The 27,825-nt window shown below is 39.5% G+C and overlaps 1 protein-coding gene across 1 annotated transcript in view; it reads left to right on the plus strand.

The window, feature by feature from the left end:
• The window catches only part of SLC1A7 (solute carrier family 1 (glutamate transporter), member 7), a 55,050-nt gene extending 33,491 nt beyond the window's left edge, over positions 1 to 21,559 (plus strand). The window contains exons 6-11 of the mRNA XM_014939047.1: positions 1,584 to 1,683; positions 2,669 to 2,902; positions 11,910 to 12,104; positions 15,226 to 15,360; positions 19,125 to 19,224; positions 21,323 to 21,559. Of these exons, the coding sequence (XP_014794533.1) occupies positions 1,584 to 1,683; positions 2,669 to 2,902; positions 11,910 to 12,104; positions 15,226 to 15,360; positions 19,125 to 19,224; positions 21,323 to 21,559 (1,001 nt within the window). The remainder of the gene's footprint in view (positions 1 to 1,583; positions 1,684 to 2,668; positions 2,903 to 11,909; positions 12,105 to 15,225; positions 15,361 to 19,124; positions 19,225 to 21,322) is intronic.
• The last annotated feature ends 6,266 nt before the right edge of the window (positions 21,560 to 27,825 follow it).

Raw genomic sequence — 27,825 nt, forward strand, 5'->3', positions numbered from 1 at the left:
CAGCATCAGAATAGCATAAAGGGACAAGAATTTAGACTTAAACTGACTGGCTTTTCCTTTTCCTAAAGTGACAGCTGAATTGCTCAGTAATCTCAGTCCAGGAATAAATCTTGTGTATGAATGACTTCTCTTTGCCAGGCATGCATTAAAATGGGCAGCAATTGACAGGCAAAGTGTGAGGTCAAGACACATGAAAAGCCTTGATGCTGGGCTCATCTGTGACTACCTCTATTACCTCTTCTCACACAGCATGCAGGAATTTCTGTTAGAGATTATCACAAGTGGCTAACCATTGAGACGTCTGATCTTTTTTTCTCAGAGGAGCACACATTACTTATTCTCTACAAGGAAAATGTTTGCAGTGAAATGGAACTTAGTACACCAGGGCTGCAGACAGAAGGCCCCACTCCTGCCTACTGCTCTGTCTGTCCCCACCAATAGCCACATGCTTAGGTAGGAGAGTGTTTTAAAGAGCAATTTTCAGCTATTCCTGTTAAATGAAAAAGAAGCCATTTCTTCTTTTTGGCGTTGTACAGAATTAGAAGCCAAGACTCTTGTAAAATGGCTACTGACCAGGCTAGAAGAGCTGAACTGTATTTAATGCCCTATTACCAAAGATGAGCAACACGCTTAATAAAAGAGTGTTGTTTTCTGACCTAAAAGTTATAGCTTAGATGAATATTAACATGCTTACAAACCCACATCCTGAATGCACTGTTATTTTGTGAAATCCCTGGATAAAACAGCTGAGAGCCTCCCTCCCTGCTTCAGGAGGGGGTCATCCTGGGAGTGGTGCTGCCTGAGACCTGGCTTGCAAGCGCAGATGTCCCTCCGAGGGACAGAGCCCAGGCTCCAACTCAAAGCACGGACACTGCATACCCAGAGCAAGCAGCAGCATGCATCCCACTCACAGGCCCTGCTTCCACATGAAACTCCCTTCAAAGGCAGTCTCACTTGGTGTAGCTTGCTTTTGCAGTGCTTCCTCGAGCAATTAGCTTGATTGCTTATAATCCTTTCAGGAAGTGATAGCAGGAAATTAATAAAATAGGGAAATTATGTCTATTTATATGCATTATTGGAAACTAACACTGTCTGGAGAATGTATGGTTAGGTGACACATCCCAGAGGTTTATTCCTTTCCTTTCTGAGCACTGGGTGAACCTAAAAGGGTTTTCTTTGCTTCCTTCTTTGCTGGTTAGTCTGTATAGCAATTTGGCTTTTCTTCAGATGAACTTGCATTTCCTATCTCCCCCAAGTTTGCAAAGTCTGACTTATTATGAGGGTTGGATGCTATTATGTAGACAGATATCTCCTAAAAAATGGGATGGGGAGCCCCTGTATTAACTCCCCTTTATCAGAACAGACCTCAATACTGGCTTTGCCCCAGAAGCATCTAATGGATGCTGCCCAGTTGCACACTGCAGTAAGGCAGACTGCAGGCAGAGACAGCTTGCTTCATTAGAAAAGATCTATATTCTTCCACTCATCTCCCACTTAGATCACTTTGAATTACAGCTGGGTGGGAAGCTGGGGCTTTGCATGAAGGCACCTGAGAAACTGAACCTGAATGCCTTTGTTTGCAGGTATAATGTTGGGAAGAATGGGAAACAGTGGCGTTCCTTTGGTCAGCTTTTGCCAGTGTCTAAATGAATCTGTCATGAAGATAGTGGCAGTTGCTGTTTGGTAAGTATCTGTTTTAGTAAAAAAATCAGTATTTTTTTTTAAAGAGTAAGGAAATTTCAACAGTAGAGGATGCACAGAAATATCATAAATTTATTTCCAGGGAAATAAATGAGGGCGAATGATCTTTAGCTTCTATAGCTAAGATCCTTAATGATTCTGTAATTGTATGGGGCAGCTGCAAGCAGAAGATTGATGATTTTTTATATATATTTTTTTTAATCTTAAGCTCTTTTGGCACCTATGGCTTTGTGTCTAGGTATTCTTCCTCCTATCTCCCCAAATCAAACTCCCAGGCAGTCCAAGAGCATGTCTAATGCATATTGGTATTTCTCTTAGGTTTTCCAAAGGCAAAACAAACATTTACTGAACAGTTTCCAAATAAAATCCATGAAGAGTTACACAAGCACAAGCAGATCAGCAGAGCTTAAGATTCATTCCTCCCCTCCCCAGTAAATGATTTAAGCTAAAAAGTCAGAGCTGCCTTCTGAACCAAAACGTTTTAAAGTCATTCCTGTCCAGCACTGTAACCTCAGCTGTGCTGAGGAGTACCCTGCAGAAAAGATTGTTTAACCCCTTCGGGCCCGAAGTGTACTTCGGGCACACTCCTCAAGTGTTGAGAGAGAGGAGCTTAGTCGGATAAAACGACTGGAGCCAGCTGTGCTGCTTCCAGACAGGCTGCTGTTACTGCACTGCTACTGGAAATACAAGGGTTTCCCCCTGGCCAGCACCATAACCTCAGCTGTGCTGAGGAGTACCCTGCAGAAAAGATTGTTTAACCCCTTCGGGCCCGAAGTGGACTTCGGGCACACTCCTCAAGTGTTGAGAGAGAGGAGTTTAGTCGGATAAAACGACTGGAGCCAGCTGTGCTGCTTCCAGACAGGCTGCTGTTACTGCACTGCTACTGGAAATACAAGGGTTTCCCATCTCATACTGTTTGGTGGAAGTGATCTATCTCCTAATAATGACTGTCTTTCTTTCTGCACAGGTATTTTCCATTCGGAATTGTGTTCCTAATTGCTGGTAAAATCTTAGAAATGGATGACCCTTCAGCCATTGGGAAGAAACTGGGTTTTTATGCCATCACGGTGGTTTGCGGCCTGGTGGTGCATGGGCTGTTTATTCTGCCAATGATGTACTTCTTTATCACCAAGAAGAACCCCATTGTCTTCATCAGAGGGATTCTTCAAGCCTTGCTCATTGCTCTGGCCACGTCCTCCAGGTATTATACAGCTTCTAGACAGATGTGACAAAATACTTTCTAGATCCCTACTACAGCCTTCTCTTGGGAACAGCACTGTACTAGAGCAGGTATATTTGTATCTGAACAATGGCTTGTGTTAAATTCACTGGTATATTTGTAGAAGATGTATCTCAACATTCGGAAGTTATGTGTGGGAGCCATTTGACAATAATGTTTGTCAGACTGTTTTCCCTCAGTTTAAAAAATATTGGGTAAAAAATGTTTTTTTTCTTACAGGATTGGAAAGGAAATAAGGGTATTTTTCCATAAAAACAAACACTCTGCTTCTACAAAGTTAATATATAAAAGGGACACACAGTTTGTCCAGACTTCATTTCTGGCATCAGTGGAGAACCTTCTAGTTCAGTCGTATGGAAACATTTTAGCCTTTCTACTCATCTTATTCTATATTTCTTGGTACATTAAGAAAAGGCTGTGGTTGCAAGCTATTGTCCAGCACTGGGAAGGTATTTGGCTATTCTGCTCAATGAATAATATATTTTGCATCCTTTTAGGGAGGATTTACAATGAGTTTTAACCATAGCTTGTGAACTGGTTATGAATATGACTCCTGACATGGATAAACTGGTGCGTGAGAAATGCTGGAAAGAGCTGGAATTGACTTTCATGGAGTGGAGACAAGAAAAACAACTAAAATAACATTTCCCTGTAGCCAATATAATGAAAACACAGTTTCATGGCCTCCGTGGTTGGAGGCTTGTTACTCTGAAGTAACAAGAACAGATATACCTACCACTTTTTATGCAGCAATAAAAGCCCCAGTACAAGTGGAAAATGCCAGGCAAATAGGTCTCTAGCACACCTTAAATATTCATTATTTCTACTGTCAGCTGTAAAGGAAGAGGGCTAAAGAAATACCAATACCAATTCCTTCTTCCATCTTATAATACTTTCTATAGTAAGTCGAGCTCTGATGACTAATATATCTTTTCAGGCAATAGTATTGCACCAGCTTCTTATCCCTTGTGCCTCTAATCTTACTTTTCTTCATAACTTCCCAAGCTCCTAAAGGAAGAATTCAAGTAATCTCTCCTACAACAGAGCGACCCACTTAGAAATGAAGTTTATTTGTAATTGGTAGGATTATGGAAGGAAAAGACAGGAATGACACATAGATAAAAAGTTCTGGGAAAGCAGTCAAACAAATATTGATTGAAATAAATTCTTTTTAATATGGCTTTCCAGAGGGCATCGTCACTAATAAATAAATATGTAAGTTTTGCAGCTATCTGGAACTCTTCTGCCAATTGTCTAAGTAAATAAATACCTGGAGAAGTAACAATGTAAGTTTCCTGAACTCGGATTAGTTGATGTTATGCATTTTTGCTCTAATCTTCTGCAAAACTTATTTTTGTTACAAAACATTACTTTGCAATGAGGTAATGACCATCAATGCTAACAGAGAAATAATCTCTATTTTACTGAAGGGACAATGAAAAAGAGAAAATTTAAATTGTACTAGACCTGTGTCAGACTTGGAAAAAGAGCCTAAAACTTTTATCGCCTGCCCTTTGGCCTGATTAGGCTCGTTATACATCTAGTGAGGTCCGACAAAGTAATTTGGGGCAGGAGGGTCAGATGCAGATGGCTGTCTCTTATGAATATACATACAGTGGTTAAGGCAGGAGTAAGCAGAGAAGACGGAATGTATAGGAATTAAAAGAAAGGAGAGGAGAGAATTATTATTTCAGTACAGTTGGAAGGTATTGGCTTTCCACTGTGTTTCATTTTACAAGGTGTTTTCATACATAACAGTTTGCTCCAAAATGACCTATAAAGAGCAACATACTGTGAAATACAAAGTAAAGGAAAACATATGTGCTGGGTGGTGTTTTAACTCTAATTAGGCTTACATAATTAAGGCAAGCTTTTTTATTAGAACATAAAAAATTTGTAGCTTGAGATGTTGTCACATCCCCAGATTCAAGTAAGATGCTAATTTTGTGCTCAAAGATGTTAGTGTTGGGAAAGCCTTGCCAGGTTTACATTTGACAGGCGCGAGTATCTGCCCTGCTCCTCCAAGAATTCTGTTTCTGAAGAACTTTATTGCTGACAACTCAGGTTTTTTAATCTGTGCAATTCCATTAATTCTGTTTTTCTAGAAAAAGAGAATTTTTCTTAAAAATCTAATCTGAATTTTTCTCTTTTTTGGAAAAAAATTTGAAAATGTTGTTCCTCATTTTACCTGTAGCATCTAGAGAAGAATTTTTTCTTTTCTCTTATTTTCTGTTAATAATCAACAAAAATAACCATTTTTTTTCACCAGTATAGATCCCTTTATCAAGGGAAATTACCAAACCAAATTACCTTTATAATATTCCTTACTTTGCATCAGCATTTTGATTTTTAAAACCAATTTATAGTCCTTTACTGGTCTGGAAATTTTCAGGGCTTATGCTTTTTTTAAATAGGGACCTCCCCTTCCTATCAAGGCAGTTCATTGTTTCTTCATTGGATCTCATCTCCTCTGTCTCTAGCTCTGAGTGTATGAAGCCACTTTACAATGACGAAGAGCCCTCTTTGCAGTTCATAATATATTCAGGTCCAAGTTGCTTGAGGTATATTTTGAAGTTAGAAATGTTCCAATGCCAATATCATCAATCATAGTAATAAAAAGTCAGACATGATATGTAGTCACCAAAATACAAAGCCAGATCTACAAAGGGATGCAGAGGTTTGATTCCCCTGTTCTACGTGAGTGCCTAAGTTTTATTACTACTTGGAGAAAGTTCAACATTGGTTGGTTTGAGAATTTTTAGATCAGTTGTTTTTTTCTCTCAGTTACTTGTAGAAGCATAAGGAAAGAACATGCACAGTCTCTTGCAAATGTGAGCTAGCTCTTTTAGAAGACCTGCATATCACAGTGCCTGTCACTGCAAAGCTTTTTGGCAACTTTAAAACGTGTAGCATGCCTATGGTTCATCTAGGAACTCAGCTCCTCGTGGGGAGAGTTGGGCTTCTAGGAAAGAGCCCCAAAAATCCAGTGTGATAAGGAGAGCTAGGCAGACATCAGGCAGAGCTATAAAGCAAAAATCTGAAGCTACAGAACTGATGAGAGAGAGGCATCTCTCTCTGCTGAGTCTTGTCAAGGTAAACCAATCCTCACTTGAGTTTTTCTCCAGCCCCATTTCCTTACCCCAAGCTGATGTGAGGGTGCCTGCTGACAGTGGGGAATACAAGGGGAATTCAGCTTTCTCTTAAACCTGTGCTGAATGTGACTCTCTCTGGGGATATTCAGTACCTTGAGATAGCACTTTCTCCCCTTCCACTGCGCAAGGAATAATTACTTATTTATAGGCCCAGAGAGGCTGTAGTGTGGCAACAGAGCTCTGGTGCCAGCTGGCAGCTCAGCCTGTCCAAAATCACCAAAATCACTTGCTATCAGAAGAGATTTAGTATCTTTATTGTCAGAAGCCAATGCACTGCCAAAGTTAAGGTGAGTCCCGAGAAAAGGCTCTGAACTTATGGATTTGGGGCTTGGACATGCTTGATGGGTTTAGCTCTGTTTGCCCCTTCTTACCAGTCTGTACATTTTGCAAATCCAACACAGGCCCAACATGGTTTTTAATGTTTTTCTGCTCAAATACCAGTGCCTTGTCTAGAGATAGCTGAACTTTTCACCTTCGTTATACTGAAAGGAATGGATACTGCACATAACTGAGCAGTTGCCAAAAGAACATGCACAAATGATTGGGGCTGGACAGGAGAGCTGCTTCTCCTGACCGTCAACACATCTGGATTTGGTTAAACAATGCTTGCCACAGGGGCATTATATAACACTCATAATGTGGGTATTGGATTTTCAGATCATCTTAGAGGAGAACAAAGAGTTGGTTTAAAGCATACTGATGTGTTTCTTGCAGATGTTTCTGTGTCAGTTCATGTCTACATCTAAAGATAGAAAGAAAACCACAGATCAGTCTCCTGATATTCATTCCAGTTAGTCTGCACCTGTGAAAAGCTTTCTTTTTAAGCTGAAAGTTAAACTGCAAGAATCAAAAACAACACCATGTACAAAACCCAAGAATGTAACACAAGGGAACCTGAAAGCCACTAAACAGCCACCTCATGACAATGATTTTATTGAATCTGAACATTATGTCAACACATTTCCCTTTAGTGAAAGGTTCTATGCCTCATTCTCAATTCCTTTATATTTCTCCAGAAATCCCAATCACAGCAGTATTTTGGTTTGTACAGACATTACTGGAGAGGCAGGGACAGAGAAGGAGATCTCTTGTTACTTTGGGGCATTGTTTAGGACACAATGAACTCGATCCCTACAACTGGCACCAATTCCCTGCACCTGCCCCTTGGCCAGCCAGCCCCTGAAGCCAAACCCTTATCCCCAGTACGGACTGGCTTTGGGAAGAGGCACCCATAGTGATGTACACAGCTCCTCTTCACTGCATCAGTGAGATGTGTACAGCACGTGCTGCCATTGCCCACCTCATCCTGCTCTGTGGTCCTCAGGTTGCATACCTGTGGATTTCTGACTTGCTGCTTTCTTCCCCCCACATCACCCCTCATCTTGTCACCTCTTACCTCTTTATTGAAAAAGCAGCATTTGGCCTACAGGCATGTATTGAAAAAGCAGCATTTGGCCTACAGGCAAAATTCCTCTTGATTTAAGTTTTCCTCATTCCAATGCCATGAGGGAGTTTTATTTTTCTAGGTCATCTTTCCATATCATTAATGAATTAAAGCAGCATCTTCTCAGTGGTACATCCCATCAAAAGAAGCAATTTTCATCTTCTCTGAAGACAAACGATAAAACATGAGTTTTTCAAGGGGTTTGCTGCTTATGAAACACTAAGATCTTGGCTATTGCATGGTGTAAATTAAAGGCAGATTTAGCAAAAAGGAGATGAGATCAGTTTGTTGATTTTTTGGAGCAAATATCAAAATGCATTTGAATGATAAGATAAACAGAGCAGGCTGAACAGCTGTTCCTCCACGGTGACTAGCTGTCTTTGTGGCTTACAATAGTAAGAGCTTGGCCTGATCCAGCATTAGCTTATGCTCAGTCTCTGCAGCTGCAACATTTTATCCCAAAATTGAGATAAGACTCTAAAAATGTATTTTTAATTGTTAGAGTTAGTGCTGAGAGAAGATACCTCGCCTCTTAGCTGAGAGCTTTAGGACAGTTTTTAAAAGACTTAACAGATTAAGATCAGTGCTTTGGAGAATTTTTTCCTCCTAATAAATGTTACATGTGAGGCTTTCATGTTACTGTTCCACTGTTTAACACTAGGTAAAGAAGCTTTCAAGAAAACAAACCTCAGCTAATTTAACTGGAAAGAGATATTAAAGTATTTATTTGAGAATGCTTTTTTCTTCATCCATTGAAATGATGTATTAATATAACTCAAAAATGACAGTAGGAACTTTTTTTTCTAAGTCACCAACAGCCAAAGCCTTAAATAAGACACATATTTACTGAAACGGGCCAGATGATACATTCTGAGTAAAAATGAACCATCATTGAATAAGACAATCTTTTCTAGGATACTCCACATAACTTTTGTCAACTGTATTCAGGAAAAGTTAGTTCAGATTGAAACAGGTGCTGAAAGGGTCATCAGGGATGTGAAGCAGCAATCTTGTAAGAGAAGACTAAAAAGTCTGACTGGGTCAATCCAGGCTGAGAGGGAGACAAAACTGATTTCTGACAATATGTGTTGTAAAAGCTGGAGTGATTTGTGCAAGAAGAAATGCATAAAGCACATAAAAGCAAACTTAGTGTAAATTGAAAAGAATATATCTAGATCATAAAGTAAATTTCTCATCTGAACAGTGAATTCTGGGAATCATTTCAGTAGGAATAGTTAGAACAGACAGTCTGCTAGCTCTGAGACACAGTGTCATAAATTTGAGTGAGACTGTACATAGTAGTTGGCTGTGCTAAGGAAGCAAAAAAACTGTGACCTGGAAATTTGCTTCTTCCACAATGTTTTTCATCATCATCGCACTCACATTCTGCATGCTTTCTTTTTTTTATAATATTTAGTAAACACTAAAACCAACGTCTAGTTATGTGCCCTAGAAATTTTACTTTTGACAGCACAAAATTAAAATGAAAGAAGCACCTCACTCTCTCTGAGATAATGCACAAGTTTAAATGTTGAATTCTTGCAAAAACAGTGCCATACCTTCTGTTTACAACAGTGGAAATAGACACAGGTTTTACTGACTGTACGTTGTGATTGTTTTCACAATCTTTGTCACACGTTAACCAAATTGAAAGATGTCAGTCAGTTAAAATTTGCATGTTTCACAGCTCAGCTCTCTGCTCTCAGAATAGGAAGACATTTAGGTTTAAAATTCTGGTATGTCAAAGTGTGGGCAAGGTGGAAAAGACCTTGCAAGATCACCTTTTTCTCCTCTTTTTCCCACAAAGAAATCAGACAGGGTTTTGTTACAGAAAAGCCAAAAGGCTGAGGAAAGACTGTCTTTAAAAACAAGTAACCCTCTAAAACTGAAGTAGCTGCTGGGAAGGGAGACAATGAAGAGTAAGTTTAGTAATTGCTTCCCAGCCATGCCTGTAGTTAAGATCATCCAGAAGTGTTACTGTGGCCATCTGCTCCCAGTTACAGCTACACCAGGGCTTTCAGTTTTACATCATCTGTGAGCTCCAGCCTCACCCTTTCACTATATGAACATTTTATGGTAAACAAGGCATAGAGAATTTCAGTCATTCACAAATGAATGTGTGGAAAACGATAGGCATGTCCAGGACAGAAATGACTTCTAATGTGTAGTTCGGGGGCGTTATGCTTTGCTATGTTTCTTTTTCAAAGTAAATATCGATTAAACATTAGGATTGCCAGAATGAAAAAGTTGACTATACACCAGTTACCAGGGATAATCAGATTTCCATTGCTTCCTTGACCTTTCAGTTTATTTGCATACTTAGAGAATTACTTTTGTCCAGATCTTTGTGGCAGCGACTGCCAGTCTGTAGTAAATCATTCACCAGTCAGACTTTATAAGGTTACAGAAAACAGAGATATCGTAATGAAAGCATAGACATAGTTTTTTTCCTTTTGTGTTTCTACTGCAGGAAGCTGCTTTTCCTTTCCAAACACTGTTACTTTCCTCAAGCAACAGCTTGTACAAATACAAAATGACAACTCCTACTCATGGAAACATTTTGCTAATGCATTCCTGCAAACTTGGGGTTATGATTTCAGAGCTTTCAGAATCTCGCTGTGATTTTGTAGGTCACATGATGTAGGTCAGGACTGAGAGAGAATTTGTAGATCAAATGTGTTATCTTCCATTAAGAACAGATAATGGTCATTATAAGATGTAGATACGTGGCAAGATACCAGAGCCACGTTGCTGATGCAAAGCTCACAGACAGCAACTGAGGAATCTGAACTGCCCGAACTAGTGGAAAGATTTCTATTTCATGACTCAGGGCATGCCAGATCACAAGAGCAAAGAACATTAAAGACCTTAGTATGATGACACCAATATTTCCCCTATACTTACTTATCTCTCTAAAGTGGTAACTTTGGAATAATTTTGAAGGAGTTTGCTCTTTTACATCTATTTAACTAGCCTCAGATATTGAGCAGTATATTGAAATGAGTATCGTAACAAAGACAATATTTTGCCATTTGTATATTTTCTTCAGTGGTGTTACTTATTTTTTATACAAACTGATGTGCCATAAAAAATACCCCCTCATCCCTTCCAACCATGAATATTCTGTGATTCTGTGATTACTCATGATATATTAGTGAATATGAAATTGTATGGTAAAATGCAGAATGTTACAAGAAGGCTGATAAAATATAAAGATAAACATGTTTAGGTGTGTTGCTATTTAAAAATGCATGCATCTTGTTGAAAATGAGGAAATTTATGATAAGATAATATTTAATTAATTGTCTTACTTAATGAAAACAAAAACCAGGGGTTTTTTTTAGAGCATGAAATTGAGGCTTAAAGTTTGGAAGGGGTCAAGCTCATTTTAAAATGAATACCTATCAAACAGTCTTATACCATTCCACTCCATTCCATACCATTCCACACACATACATATTTATATCTCTTTTACATATGTACACATTATTAGATGATCCGCAATTATGTGATCGTTATATGATCACAGAAGGAAAATGTGATGAAATGAAATTGTATTTTCCTGAATACAGGAGCTTGGCCCATAGCTTTTATTTTCAGGGCTACTGTTGGTAAAATCTTTGCCTAATCCCTTGCAGAAGTAAGAAATTGCTTCTGTATAAGGTGGGACGTTACCACTTTAATGCATTTGGTGGCAAACGAAGGAGTAGTTTCTTGGTCAGAGCTGTTGCCCACTGGAATGTTTTAGAGTTTAACCCAAGCAGAATTCCAATCTCTCAAAAGGTCTCACTATCATTATAATTCATTGCCTAAACTGGTGGTCTAATTACTGTTAATATGCAGTGAGAACTGGAACACTTCCTAAAGGTATTTATATAGCATTTCCTTACAGTGAGTTAACAGCCCTTCTTGCTTTAGACCTTTCCTTGGGTTACGGTTACTCTTGCTGTTTAAAAATGGCTTTTTGTTTTAGAAGTCCTGGAAGGAAACTTTTTTAGAAACCATAAGTGCACAACAGTTTTCAGCTGCACAGGATGTTTCCCTGGTCTTGCTTTTGAGTGTACAGTTCTGCCTCTGCGGCATTTTGGACTCTTTTCTTCAGAAAGAAGGAAAAATAGAACATGATTTTTAATTTTTGGGAAGCAAAATTTGCACTAACTCTAGCATTTATACGTGTAACGGTCTTTATCCCCCCTCGAGCAGAGGAATGAGTTACACGGCAAGTGAGGTACGAGTGCAGCTCAAGGACTGAGAAGCAGTGCTCACGTGGTCAGTGTGAAATTTACCCTGCCTGGAGCAGGTTTGCTACAATCTGTTCTATCGCCCAAAAATAAAAATAAATCAGTGTGTGCTTCTGTCTACTGTTTTGCAGCTCAGCCACGTTGCCTATCACTTTCAAGTGCTTGTTGGAGAATAACCATGTGGACAGGAGGATTGCAAGATTCGTGCTGCCTGTGGGAGCCACCATCAACATGGACGGGACGGCGCTCTACGAGGCGGTGGCTGCCATCTTCATTGCGCAAGTGAACAACTATGAGCTGGACTTTGGGCAGATTATCACTATAAGGTATAAACCTCAAATTCCACCTGCTGCGATTTGTTTGTCTTGTGGAGTCTGGCACTCTTAACATTCTTGTATGGAGCAATGTTCAGAACGACACTCATCTTTGCTATTATCAAAGGATCCATTCCTCATAGGATGATTATCTTTAAGTAATGTGGAGATCAGGGACAGTACAAAGGGAAATTGTACTGGTACCATTCCATAGAAGCATGTGGGCACCAGGAAACACATTTCTCTTTGAGGATAACTGTCTAATTTTTCCTTTAAGGCAACCCATTGATCACTTAATAGGATTGGAACACTTTACTATTATTACTGGTGTTTAAAACATTATTTTAAATGTCAGAATTGTATTCAACTCTGATCTGCATCTTTACATGACATGACAAGGTTACAAAACTGCAAAACTATAAGTCCTGTGTCAGGTAACAGGGAACGGTGTGCGTTAGGAAGCTCTTTGTCAGACCTTGGAGGAGTAGAGAAATAGAGGAGGACAGATGCTACTATCAGGGCAGGTTTTCATCAAGATGTCATATCACTCCGATATTTTTAAAATGTCTTCTCTGCTGATTGTTAAAGCAGAAAACTTCATAAACAACCATGCTCTCAGTGGGTAGAGAGTGCTATAGCTGCATACTCCATCCTTGAAAGGTCTGTAATGGGTCCAAAAGACTAGAAGCGCCAGCTGAACAATTACTGCCAGAATAACTCCAGTGGCTGCCAAAGAATGCCTCAGGGACTGAAACCTGCAGGTTTCCAGCAGGGAACAAATGATTAGAAAAACATTCCTCATAGTCAGAGCCTTGTGCAATATATTTAAGATCTGCTTACCTACCCACCCAGTGACCTCACCACTGCCCCATTTACACTGCTGGGCCTTGTCTGTCTTCTGCTGGCCATGAAAACCTTCATGACAAGAGGAGGAAAGTCCTGAAACTAACCCCAGATGACAGCTGGGGTTTGCTAATGGGTAAGATCTAGTTAGACTAGAAGCAGAAGAAATAAATTGTGCCCATATAAGCTCTTGCTTTAGGCTGTCTCTCTGAAAATTGTTGGAACAATCCTGTGCTAAAATTTAGTCTTTGTGATTTTGAATTTGGGGAGGTTTTTAGAATCTGGTCCCAAAATAAGCCCCAAAGCATGGGAAGACATTATACACACCTTGAAGTAGAGAATGGCAATTTGAAAAAATTAAGGAGAAGGAGAGTGATGGTAAATGGATAGTAGGTAAGTTCTAACTTTCTCTTAGCAGAACCCTATTTTATCTCTTTATTTGCACTGTCCATATTAAGTGCTAGTACATAAGAACCAGAGAGAACTAAAGAAAGTAGAAGGAAAATACAAATGAAGATAGGAAAAATCCAAGAAAAGAAAAGAAATAAAAAGACTGACTTACAAAGGAAAGGGGTAAACAGGAAATCACAGTGTATTCACTATCTTGAATATCTGAAGCCAAATTCTAATTGTATTCTATGGGCCAAATCTGCCCCGGATCTTGAAACTTTAGGATCTGGAGATTTGAAATTCAAATATTTCTGAGCACCGGGATATTTTTGCCAGAGGGGAAAAAATGTTAGAAACATAATCAGTCTACTTTGCTCATAATCTGTAAAATCCAGGTTGACAGTTTATGTTAATCTGATTATACAAACTTAGATGTAGCAGAAAAATAGAGTAAAGATCCTATTCCCATCAACTGAGCATATTATAGGAAGAAGCAGCTATATTAAGGTGAAAAATCAACAGAGTAGCAGATGAGCTTCTGTATACATCTTGGTTAAACATTCCTATTTTCGCTCCCATTTAAGTTATGAGACTTTGTGGCCTGAACTGACTTAGGAGGCAGAAGCAATCCTAACCAACTAGCCAGTTTAGAGCACTAACTGGAGGACCTTTTAATGTTCATTACATTTATCTTTTATCCAACTGCTGAGCTTCTGTCCCTGTCTTTCTATCTCGACTCTGCCTATTACAATGCTACAAGGATGCTATTCAAGCTAATTTTTCAAAATGTAGTTTTAAATCTTTCTCATTCCCCATTACACCCACATGCAAATGTATTTTTTTTATTGCAGGAAAGGGCTGTAGTTATAAACACTGATGCTACTCTGCTGGTACACTGTACAGCTGTGAGCAAGATATTGGATATCTGTGTCTCAGTTTCCATATGGGTGAATACTGTTACCCTCATTTTCCATCACAGGAGGCTGATGAGATTTAACTGTTTGCCAAAAGCTCTGAAATTCTGGATTGATGAATGCAGTGGATTATCAGTGTATATGTTTTATGTCATCCCTTCACGATTGTCAACATTCGGTTTTTGTCTTTCTGCTGGATGGCCTAGCTCTTGGAAGTGGCCAGATGGGCGGAAATGAATATATCCGGTCACTTTTGCTCCTGGAAAAAGGAATGCAATCTCTCCCCTAAAAATAGCATTATGAAAAAAATGTTAAGCCTGCCAGGTCCACTCTTGCCCTGGTCTCGCATTCATTTCTGCTTGCCTGGCTGAAAAATTGATGTGAAGGTCAAGTAAAAATACTTTCCAGAAACTGAAGAGGTACAGTCACATTCACGCTTGCTTCATATTTAGTTCCAAGCGTGCAGAGCCATGTGCTGTGCAAGGCCTTTGCCCTTGGCCCAGCCAAGGCCCCAGTCGCAGCCAGCCGTGGATGTGCCTGGCACAGGAACTGCCGGTGATGACTCAGAGATGTCTGCTGGGAGCTCTGCTGCCAACGGGGAAGCAGCAGCGACGAGGAGTGCTGGCAGGTTCATGGCACACAGCGCTGTGTGGTGCCATGACCCACCAGAAGATGACATAACTCAGAGAAGCCCCCAGCCTCGCTGCCCCCCCCTTCTCTGCACTCGTAATTTTAAGAGATACCACTGACCTGCCCCACCAGCACCAAGGTTGCAAAGGTAGAGGGGGAGAATTTAGCACTGGGCAGACAGTTTAGCTTGTTCTTGCTCTCTGACCTGGCTTCTGTCCACAAAACACTGGCACTTCTGTGTAATGGCTGGTGTAAGAAGGATTATGGTTTAGGAAAGCTCCTGTAGAAACATAGTGTGGTTTCTTGCAGAGCAACCCATCACTGGTAATGCTTATTCCTTTCTTTCTGTGTTAAAGTATCACAGCAACAGCTGCAAGCATAGGTGCTGCAGGCATCCCACAAGCTGGCCTGGTGACAATGGTCATCGTTCTGACCTCGGTTGGGCTCCCAACAGACGACATCACGTTGATTATTGCCGTCGACTGGGCACTGTAAGTAACTTTAAGCATTTGAGGTTTGCAGTGTGGCAACATTGCTAAAAAGGCAAATGGTCTCCAGGGGAATAGTAATACAAACATACTTAAAAGGCATAGGAAGTAATTATTTCGCTTGGAATGGTGCTGATGTGGCCTCAGATTAAGAATTCGGCTGAAGCGAGCATTATATTGAAAACAGACATAAAGAAATGATAAGAGAGTGTAGATGAGACTTGGACAATATGACCCACATGGAAAGGCTGAAGAAGAAGAGCTCGTTTAGTCTAAACTAGAGCAGGCTGAAAGGTGTCACCACAGCAGTTTCTGATACAGATAAGATTGTCCTGAAGAGGATAGTGGTCAATTGTTCTTCACCCTCACAGGGAGGGAGGGAGGATGAAGTAGTAAGCCAAAGTAACTACCTTAAGTCAGATCACAGGTGTATGTAGCTGCTACTACTACTGTAACTAGAACCATGATCTAGTCAAGATGAATGCAATACTTGCAATCACTGCATTAGGACTAATAATGTCTTCTTTTTGTCATGGATCCTGATGCAATTCTGCTCTTTCTGATTTCAGTGCTAAATAGGCACCAGCAATTTATAGCCCCCTCTGCAGAGCCACGTTTTGCAAGTGCAGTCATTCTGTAGAGAGGTTATTTTACTGCATCCCTAATCACTGAGGATTTCACAGCAGAGGCAGAGGCTAAAACTGAACACACCCAGAATAAAAGAGATTTTGTCACCCATGAGAACAGCCACTTTAAAAATTGAGCAACTTTAAAAATTCATAAGGTGTGGTTTATTTGACCTCTTAACTTTTATGTAAATGTCCATGAATCAATCAAAACATTTTTAATAGTCTAGGAAGATGTATCATAAAATACTGGTCCCTAGCTCATTAGCATTTCGATTAACTACATAATTAGCATATGCCCCCACAAGGAAAACATCCAAATTATTTTTTATTTAATCTATATAAAATATATCTCCATTACTACAGTGGAGTTTCATTACCTAAAGGTTCTGGTTAAAATGTGTTACAAGTCCTTTCTGTTATATATCCAATTTTATTCAACTTTAAGCCACTGATTTTTCTATATAAAGAATTGTGACAATACATTATTACTTTCCTGTTCAGTGTAATAGAATATTATTATTATTGATAGGAGTCATGAGTGTTGTGTTATATGCATATTTTAAGAAAGATTTTATTTTAAGAATACCAGAAATATTCTTCTGTGAAGGCTAAATAATACCTGCTGTGGGCACCTAAACCTGGGAACGGCAGTTCAGACTTTAATAAAGCAGCCTTTCTAATGCTAGTCACTGAAGCTCAATAGTTAATGAAGCACAACAAAATCAAAGTATTTTAAGCTGTATTACAAAAGCCTTTTCCCTCTATATTGCTCAGCTTTCGCCCAGCTCTTGCAACATCAACATTTCATTGTTTTTCCAGTAAGTCTTCCAGCATATATGGGAATTATGCTACTTTTTGTCTTACAAAACTTTTCAAAACAAGAGACAAAAAACTTTTTCAGCCTATAATTCCAGATGATATTAAAAAGCGAGCAAGGAACAGACCCAATTTTCTATCTTTTGCAGATGACCTTTCATACAAAAAGTATATTTCTGTATTTCGGCACTTGGTGGTTTCAAGAGCCTGCAAATGCAAAGTGTCAACATGGTTGACATGATGAATATTTTCAATATTAGTTTTGGAAGTACTGGAGTATGAAGAATGCTTAAAGAAAGCTGTTTAGATGATCTCACAAGACTGAAATACCCATTACAATGCACTGCAGGTATTACAACTCATTTAGGTAGCCATAACATGTATGTGAACTTCATACGTTTAGGTAGTGCCTAGAGACATAAAGAAGAAAATTAAAGTGTTTCTCAGCTGATTTATTAAACACAAGGTAAAGGTTTTTCATCTTTAATAATATAATCTAAAGCTAAAATACCACTGTAACGCCTGACTTGGGTGTTTGCATTGAAAGAAATGCCACTAGCAGCAGGTTGGCCTCTCAGTGGAGAAATGTCAGTGATCCATGGTGTGGTTGTACTCATGCATAGTACAGACTACTCCGTACACACAGAAATATGGAATAGAACTGGTCAAACAACGTGCCAGGCTATTTATTTTCTTTAGAATTTCAGTGTGGTGCACTGTTTCCTCAGAAAAATCCCGTCTTCAGAAGAGATGCTAATCAGAGCTCAAAAGGGAATGCAAACTCTTGAGCTCTGCTGATACAGCTTCTTCTCTACCACAGCTGACTCTTTGCACAATCCAAAATTAACAACCCAGAATATCCTTCCAACCAAAGAAAAAAACAAAGTCTGTGTGTCTGTTTGTAACAGGAACATCTATCAAAATGTGCTGTAACAGCATTTTTCCCTATGTAACATATTTTTCTGGGAATTTTCCTCAAAGTAAAACCCAAAATCAGAACATCAGGGATTAGAAAAATGGATTCAGCAAACAAGTGTAGGACTGGGACCTGGAATCAACAACCACATCTAAGTGTAGCTTTTGGAATATTATTGCCAAAGTTGCTTGAAATTGCATGTAGAATTTGGGTGACTGCACACACAAATAACTTTTCATGCAGGAGCTTTCATATTAATTAGGCCAGCAACTGCATAAACATTTGCATGCAGAGAGTACATGCCTAAAATATCTGAAAAAAAAATCAGCACACAGTTTCAATTCTTTTCTATATTAAGATACAGGATCAGAAATCTGGGCAGTGTTGATATTGGACCATTGCTGACTGTAATAAGCCAAACATCTGGAGATTTGTGAACCCCCATTTATAAATTAAGTTACTAATATGACACAGTTTTCAGATGTGTAGGTTTTTCTTGGAAAAGACGTGATATATTTCAGACATAGAAGCCATATCGTCTATTTGAAATCTCATCAATTTTAACTAATAGATTCCAAGCTTTTTCAAGTGTAACACTTGTCTATGACAACCACTTGCTTTTGTGTATATACAGTCTGTATTTTAATAGATTTGTTTTTTAGGCAGTGGGTAGAAGATGTAAACAGGGAAGAAATGATCCCATAAATGAATAAATGAAGAATAGTGATACTGTATATATGCATAGTACTGTCAAGCATATGATTTTAAATTGAAAAAGATGATAACTGAAAATGAAGAATTTTAAGAGCCTCTGCTAGCCATAGCAACCACAGCTTTTTAAGAAATGAACATGATTTAAATATGGTCAGTGCCTGCTTAGTTTGTGAGTATAATTATTCAGCAACCATCTGAATAACTTTGATTTTATTCTGCACATTCTACCAATACGATAATCTTCTCAACTAGCATTTTGGTTGCTGAGATTGGAACCTTGATAACTAATATAAGGTAGTCATTGTACTGGCTGCCCTCTACTTTTATTGAAGCATTTGCAGCGCCAGACCCCAAACTGGCCCATAGTACTGGACCTTAATGTAAAGACTCGGACATAAATGCAGTCCTCATCTCCTGTGTTAAACCTTTTTAGCGCTGAATCAGCTTGCATGTATAAAGGCTGCTCTGATTAGCTCAGTTACAAATTAAAATATGTGGCAGCACAGTTCACTGAGTGCAAAAAAGGCTGGAAAACCAAACTGAGCAGCTCTGTAACTAGTGGCTGCCCTGTACCAAACTCCTTACTACCATTTCTGAGCAAAACTGGCCTTCAGTTATAATTACTGCAGTGATGAAGGCATAGGAATGTACCCAAAGAGCCAACAATTTACCATTATTATTTCATTTTGCAGAGACAGGTTTAGAACAATGATCAATGTCCTGGGAGACGCGCTGGCTGCTGGGATCATGGCCCACATCTGCCGGAAGGAGTTTATCAAGGACGGTGACGAGGTAACAACGCCATGAGCCAGGGTGTGCCCGCGTGTGCCGTATTATGGCAAAGAACCTGCAAGCAATCAGCCTCCCACATTTTTTCATCTAGTTTGTAAAAGATGTTTCAGAGACAGGACAGGATTGGACAATGTGCTGTTTAGCTACATGGGGTGGAGGGGTCCTTTTTCCATGAGGGCATGAAAAAACCTACACCAGTGGAAAGCTTGCCAGCCAGCTGCTTCTGGCACACTGGGCATAGGAGCAGGAGAAGCAGCTGCACTGTTTTACAAATGCATGACATGCTGGAACTGTGAGTCTCACACTCAGTATCCAAGTTCTGACTGGCCAGTAAGTCATCCTTCTTCTAAAAATGTGACCAGCAACAGAGCAGGGTGACAAATGAGTGAAAATTAAGTATTTGTGCGTAAGGGGAGGTAAAGGTATCTATGAGTGTGTATATGCATAATCAATAAGCTCATAACAAAAGCAACTACCCTGTTTCAAGGCTCTGTGTTAGCATAATCTGAAGCCACCATTGCAATAATTTCCTTTCTGAACTACCACAAGCACATTGCTCCATTTTTTACTTCATTCTTAGGCATCTTCATGCCTTCTACATTTAATACAAGTCCCTCCTTACCTCTTTGTTTTTCCTTCTCCATACACCACACATACTCTGTATTCTGCCCCTGCCTCCCTCCACTCCTATACTTTTTTATTTCCTCCTTGTCATGCATCATTCAATCTTTCCTTATACCAGGAATTCCTTCTCATGCTTTCCTTCAAATCCTTGACAAAGGAGATTCCTAATTCCATGAGCCCATCCTGCTTGGAGGTGCTAATCTCCAAACACTTCAGCTCATGGCAGACCCTCACTACATTTTCCCACAAATACAGAATAGTTTATGCAGAAGTTTCTGCGTCAGGATGATTTTCACAAGGCCTGTTTCATGCCTTATAGTATTCTGCAAAGAACAACAGTATTAATATAAAAGTTTTATTTCTATTATTATTTGTCCCGTTTTACAGATAGTCTTTCTGGAAAATCCCATTCTCATGCCTTCGTGCAATATGCATTTAAAATTCCTGCTCTTTCAAGTTTTATATAGAAATACAGGCCGTATCCTCTGAGCTACTTAGCACCTGCAGTAATTACTGATGACAGGGTTAGGCGTGAATATATGGCCTACACATATAGCTAGCTAAAAAAAACCTAAACATACAACCTAGTGGTAAGGTATGTCATCTGTTACAAAGCCAGAAGTGAAGTCTGAGTTCCTGCATAACACAGGCCTCCTGACATTTCATCGCTGCATTTAGAACCGAGTCAGAACTCAAGAAGAGATGTTTCAAGAATATCAAATCCCTCCTAAGGGATTATTTAGTCATCCATGATGAGATTTTTCTTTGCATCGTGCTCTATAATTGTATTAAAATATACCATTGGTCTGCCATATGTTTTGGCTGCATAACTTGTGGAGTTAGTAATGTATACCCAAAGGCCAAATTTTCTCAGCTGCAAGCTCAACTCTTTTCTCTGCCAGTATTTGTGTCTTATTTTCCCCATCAGAACTTCTGGTTTGATTTAAAGGACACTTCACTATTTAACTTATGGATCAGTCAATAAAATCGTCTATTTCTTTTGAAATAGTGCAAACTGAAAAGACAGGTGTTAGTTTACTGGGTTAGATGAAAGGCAGAAGACAACAGCAAATACCTGCTGGTCTAGGTAATTGCACCCAAGAGGAAGCACTTCCCAAAGCTGGGCATAATGGTCATTGATAGTCCATATCTTCTGAACTTAGCCCTGAAATTCTAGTCTTCATTTACCCTACTTGTATCGCTTTATTGATGCAAGCAGTTATTACTGTGGGTATAAGATAAATTAGACTTGTGGTAGAATTCGCATTTTTACAGACTTAGAGACACCTTCTCTTTATCCAGATGGTGCAAAGATGCTTTAGTGTACATAAGAAACAGGTCCTGGAAGTCTGTGGAGGCCCTAGATAGTCCTGGTGAATGTAAAGCAGACCACAGATTTTCAGTGTAAAAATTCCTTTCCTGTTGTATACAGCAAACAGTGGCAGTATTCCAAATCTTAATGCTTTTCACATAGGTGCCATTGATCTGTGAAACTAAGCCTATTAACATCCATCAGATTGTGGCTTACCAGAGAAATGGCTGCGTGAAGACCATGAATGAATCTCGTGGACCAGAAACGGTGAAAGGGTTTCAGCACCACATACCCGTACAAGTGGAGCAAGAGGAAAGTCCGGTGGAGAATCACACTAAGAAATCCAACAGTAAAGACCACTGCACTATTGAAATAAATGAACTGGAAACAAATGTGTAACTGCTACGCTCAGTGGTATCTCACACCCCAGGGACCTGATACCCAATCTCTACCTCACAGCTGGAAGAGGGACTCTTTGCCTTGAACAGGAAAATGTGGAATTATGGCCACCCTGCTTGTACTGGAACAAGAAGACCAGCTGTGAACGTCAGGAAAGGCACACAGCTTGCAAGAGACGGGCTTCTTTAGGTGGAAGATTTTAATACTGAAAAATTAACTAATGGACAACTACTGGTTTATTCTGCACTCATTTGACTCCAATATAGTATTTGACACTCCTTTGGCTTCTCTTTTTTAAGGTTTTTTTATTTGACCCTTTTTAATTTTCTAACCAAAGCCTTTTTTTTTTGTGAATTTCAGTAATTATGAACATTGTATTTATGTAGATTTTTTGCTATGTGAAAATGTTTCACCAAAACTGCTACAGATACTCGTTTTGTCTAATATTTACTAAATATAGAGTTTGTGCTTAGTTTTAGAACAGCAGCAAGAAAATCACACTGAATTTCCTGATCTCAAGGGCTTGCGTATATTGCTAAATAACGCTTCAAGCAGAGGTGAAGCAAAGTACGCATTTTTGCAAGAAAGCATTGAGGTAATTCTGATGGGCAGCCTTCAGAGACAGGCATTCGAGTGTGACTTATAACACGGAGGATTCCTAGGTTACAGCAGAGCACAGTTTGCCTTCCAAGTGCCAGATTTATTAACCTTTTTTTAACCTAACTCTTTAGTAGAGTCAGTACCATGCACATGCAGTGGCAAAGGCGACATGAGCCCTATTCCATAGGCACTGGTGCTAATGTGTCCCCTCCTGTAATCTGTAGGCAGTTCTACTGTGTATTTGTAGAAATCCAAAGCTCAAGCTCTTGAACCATATGCTTCATCCCAACGGCAGACTGAACACAAACTGGAACCCAGTGATGCTGAGTAATATTGGGGTTTTGTGAGGAGTTTGCTGTGGAAACTGACCCATTTCTTCTCATAATTGAGTGGTTGAATTGACAGTTGCATTGACAGTTACTCCCTTTTCACTATCTACTGAATCCTTCAGGTACAATAAAATCTGCTCAGTATGTTTCCAATGTTTGTGATAGACAACATTTTTAATAAACCTGCCATTTCAAAAACAGGCTGTCTGTCCACTTCTACTATTACTGTCTTCTTATTTCTCTGCCAAAATGGAGACTGGAAGTGAAGAGACCTTTTGAAAAGTTGGGATTTGATCCAGAGATTACATACTAGTTCATACCAATACACTTGACATATTATATTTAGCTACTTGTGGCATATCAGTTTCAGATAACACGTGCCTTGTATTATAATGCACTCTTCTCATCTGTAGAGAAAAAATAACCCAGTCAAAAAGGAGAATGTCTACGCTCACCAGAAGCAGAAGTGCTTCATGCACATGATGAATGGTTTTCCTGGAATGTGCATGTTCACCTCTTCTTTGAGGGCTCCTATTCAGACTATTTCTTTTGTCATGCATTAATTAGTTGCCTCAGAGGGCCATAGTATAAGTAGCTTAAATATCAAATGGCAAAGCCAGAAACAACAAATATGCATCATATTTGCCTATAATTCCTCAGAAATTATGTATTAATTTGATAATACATACAGGTGGTAACTATTTTCTTGGTTTGGTCCTAGACCGAAAACAACAAACACAGAACACAAAGAATTGAGAAGAACCAAAATTATTCACAACAATTTGCTCCTGAGCAATTACTATAGTGGACCTGCTCTACAGAGTGCCATTAAAATGAGTTATTTGGGAGAGCTGAGGCTGGTCTGTAGCTCTCTGAATGGGCAGAAGCACTAGCTGACAAACATGGCATCTGACACTTTCATCTCGGCAGCACTGGCAGCTCCAGGAGGTCCCCTTTATCCTTCCCCAGATGCCCGTTCCTCCCTGCACTGCGTCCTCTCCTCTCCCAGCCATACAGACCTAATTATTTATGAGGCCAGACTAAGAATGAGATTAGAAGTATTTTTAATTCAAACCAGTTCACATATGTTTTTAGCACAGTCCTAACAGACAGTTGTGTCAACACAACTCCATGACAAGGGGTGACACAGGGACAAGAACAAGCAGCCAGGGATGAAACAGCCTAAGTGCATGTGGAGAGGCCAGTACAACCAGTACTTCTGCATGCTGACTTTGCCAGCAAAGAGAACATAACATAAAGCTTCCACTTCATACAGTTAATTGTGGCTATGTGAAGTGACAGTAAAATTCTGCCAGTCATCTATCACTTTACAATCACTTTGCATAGATAGAAATAATGAAGGAAGAGGCCAAGTAGATCCAAGATTTGGAATGAGTAGTTCCAAACTAAGAGCTTTTGGACTGAGTTTGCCCACACATCATGCCAAGGTGCCAAGATCTGTCAAGCAGAAAGCGCTTCTAGCCTTTATCACCACCACCTTCTCCAGCCACCAACAAATTTTGGCTAACTACAAAATACAAATCCTTTTGCCTGATTGTTGGGACAGCTTACTTAGTCTGACACTCTTCGGCTTAGTCATATCTCAAGAGGTCTAAGCCAACTCCAGTGCTAAGAAGCTGTGACTTCTACAAGGAGAACTTCAGATAAGATAAAGCATTAAAGACCAGAAGAAGCTGCAGTTGTGCTACACAAGTCCCACACCATAATGAAAACCCCAATTTCATCCTTTACATTCTGTTTTGCAAGTAGGGAATGCGAAAGTCTCATGTGTTATATTGTATTATAATAATACAAGCATATTTTTATGGAATTGGAATCAGCAGGCTGCTTTAAAATCAGACTTCTGCATTCAAAGTCTATTCACAGATGGTCCAGTTTTGCCCTGCAAATCTGGGGTTTATAACAATATGTGCCTCCCATTCACTCTAGAATTTACACTAAGCATAACTTTCCATTATCTTTGTAAGTCACTGCCTCCTGTACTTTGGAGCTGCTGTTTGGTGTCTTACATTTTGCTTTTACAAACTCTTCTTAGGAAAATTTATTTTTTGTGGATGTTCATCTGGTAAATATACATTGCTTCATGTGACCTTGACTGGAGCATCTGACTGCTACTACAGTCATTCTGTACTAAGAACACAAGACATCATTGTTAACTGCAGAGAGGTAAACACTGAAGTTAAAATAATTTTTATGGTAAGCTTTCCTCCATTTTTAGCTATTTTCTGCGTCTCATAGTTTTTGTTGTCAAGCAGCTTGATACAAGGTTCACGTTTTCCAGCTATAATCACGCTTCCTTCCAACAAAAATAATGAAGCTGTTGATTATCAAGTTAGAGTGCAAGCTTTGTGTTGGTAAATATGTTTCTCCTACTTTCAAAGCATAAAAACAAACATGTGACCTTTATAATCGCAAAAACTTATAAATTAAGAAAGTCAATCAATCAACCAGTCAATCACTAATTACAACAGTTTGCATGGAAAACTTTCAAGTAGATATGGAAAGAACATATTTCTGAACTGGCAACATTCAACTGCATTTTGAAGCTGCCTCCCCCTGCTAAAAAGAAAGGGAACTTGGCCAATTAAAGTATATTTGAAACACACCAGGGGAGGGTGTTGAGGAGAGAGAAGATAATTAAGAAGGGTGATGCATTGTACACAGCTGTGGAAGAAATAATTGGGGAAATAATCCAAATTAACACATACTTATCAGAGACTGTCATTTTATGCTGGTTATTTTGCAACTGCATTGCTCTACAAGATACTACTGAGAGGAAAGAAGCCACTGCAGATTGTTATGGCATAAAACATCATTAAAGGCATCTTAAAACAGGCTCTTGAGGATTTTGCTAATGCTAAGGAAATTTTGAAGTGTTGAATTGCTGTAATAAATCCTTGTGCAAGAATTAGAACTGGGAGAAAGAGACACAACCAGAGTGCTTACACATCCCACTAACTCCCAAGAGCTTTATGCTGCCAACCCAAATATAGAGGTTTATGGAACTAATACAGTTACTCATATTCTCAGCTAGTCTTAATTGATGCCACTTAAATGAGTTAATTGCAGCTATGTTTATTTGTGTCACCTGAATATGTATCCCAACATACAAATCAGAAGATCTAAATAATTAGCTAAATCATTAAATTGTAGGCTTCCTCCATGCTATACTAGCAATTCTAAAACATTTAGAAAATACAGTAACTCGGTAACATCACCATTTGATGAGGTCTCTCTTTCAATTCTACAACAAAGATTAATTTTAGTCCCCTTTTAACAACAGTGAACTGATCTGTAATACTTTCAAAGCAGATGGAAAGCTTCAAGCCAGATGGATAGTCTTGGAAATGACCTCAGTCCTTTCTGTGCTTTCCATAAAAATGAGGTAACTACTAGCAGAAGGTGGCTGATGTGTGCAAGCGAAATGTGTAACCTGGGAAATGAACTGAATCTGGAAAACTCAGGCTGCCTTTGATCTCGCCCAACGCTAAGCACTGCCGTGGCTGCGTCTGTGCTGAACGCCCAGGTGTGTTTTTCCATCCAGACAGCTATCTTTCACTGCAGTCGCAGCGGCAATGAGGAATTGCTGGTTTTCCCCTCCAGGCACTAAGCTGGCTGAGATCACAGCCCTCCGGGTGAGAACTAAATGCACTGAGGAGAGAAAGCAACATAGGTTTTTCCACAGCGATGCTACTGCTGCCTGTCTTGCAGTGGAGGAGCACATCTTTTTGCAGTAAAAATGGCTTGGAAAATATCTGACTTTGCCGCCTTTGAAAAAGCAGTCACAGAATAGACAAGTGTAATGCATCCATTCACTAAGGGCCAAGCTGCAAATGAAATACATGTTTAAATTTCTCGCTTTTGCCTATGATTTCACACACAACTAAGAAGGCAGTATATGCTCAAAATTACATTTTTCACTACCTACTTTGGAGCATACTATTTATACTTCTGGAATTTATAAGAGGGTTTCTCCTGCAAAACCCAAAATGGATGAGATCAATAGAACAGGAAGGGTGGTCACTGCTCCAGTTCATTATTCACTATCTCAGACTTCTCATGTGATCTCCTGGTCAAGTGACCACAAGAACGCAGGGTTTGCTTCCCGTCTAGAAAACTGCTTTTTCTCTGTTTATAATTCAACAGGGTGTCGCAGGGTAAGGATAAATCAGCTGAAGACTGAGACAGTTACACAACACGTTACAGGGGACTCATATGATTACCTCGGATTAGCCATTTCTGTCCCTCTGGAAGCACAGGATCACTACCCACAATATTCACAGGAATTGTGAGGCTCCTGTTTCAAGTGAAAAAACCTCAGATTCCATCATTTATAAAGTAGCATCTCTACAGCCTAGAAGATGATATATGGGAATGGATTTGGCACAGCTGAGACTTTTGGCAGATTTGTGTCAGAGGATATTTCAGATATTTTACAGGCTGTCAAAGTAAAACCATAACAGCCTGTTTCTGAGAGAGTGGTATTTTGGGGAAGGAATAAAGAAGGCTTCGGGAAGACAAGATGGTGAAGAGGGAAAGTCTTTAATCACTTCTCCTGCAATAGAATCAAACCTCCTTATCTTGCTGGTTCCAAGGTGAAAGGGTACCAACAGCTGGAGATGTAGGGATGGAGCAAACCACCCCTCTCCTCACAAAGCTTCTGCTTGCAGACAGCCACTAAAGTCAAAGCAGACAGGTCCTGCAGATATCCACAAGCACCCTGTGACTCACTGGTCACCCCTTCACAGCTAATTCTTGGCTGCCTCTCACTGAAAACTACTGGAACAGACTATGTGGTTAATGGAACAACTCTCTTCCTTCTTCTATTTGTGATACAATGAAAACTTGTTTCTACTCCCACAAAGACTTCTGGTGGTAGGGGGTCTGTACTTCCTTCCAAACTGGCACAAAGCATTCCATTCAGCAAAAGAACAAACAAATACTGTTGCTGAAGTGTTTTCAATTAAGTCATTACAAACCCCTAGACTTCTTATGCCATGGAGAATTACAGATGTGCTGAGGGTAGGTCACAGCTCTGCTTTTCAGGTTCCATCACAAGTTTTTCTTCTCTAGGCTACAGAGTTCTGCATTTGTTGCTTCGAAAGCAGTCATCTTTCATCACAAAGAAGTATCTGCATTTCATTTAAGAATTAAACGTAGGATTTTATGTGTCTGCACACAATGCTAGCTGAGAGCCAGGATTTGACCCACCACATGAAACTTACTGTAGTTAATTGTTGCTTTTGAACTTTCCTAATAAGGATATAATAACTCTAGCTTATTTTAGGTGGGTTCCCCACAACCACCTCCCCACCC

Source organism: Calidris pugnax, unplaced genomic scaffold, assembly GCF_001431845.1.
Source record: "Calidris pugnax isolate Ruff unplaced genomic scaffold, ASM143184v1 scaffold18, whole genome shotgun sequence".
NCBI classification, from domain to species: domain Eukaryota; kingdom Metazoa; phylum Chordata; class Aves; order Charadriiformes; family Scolopacidae; genus Calidris; species Calidris pugnax.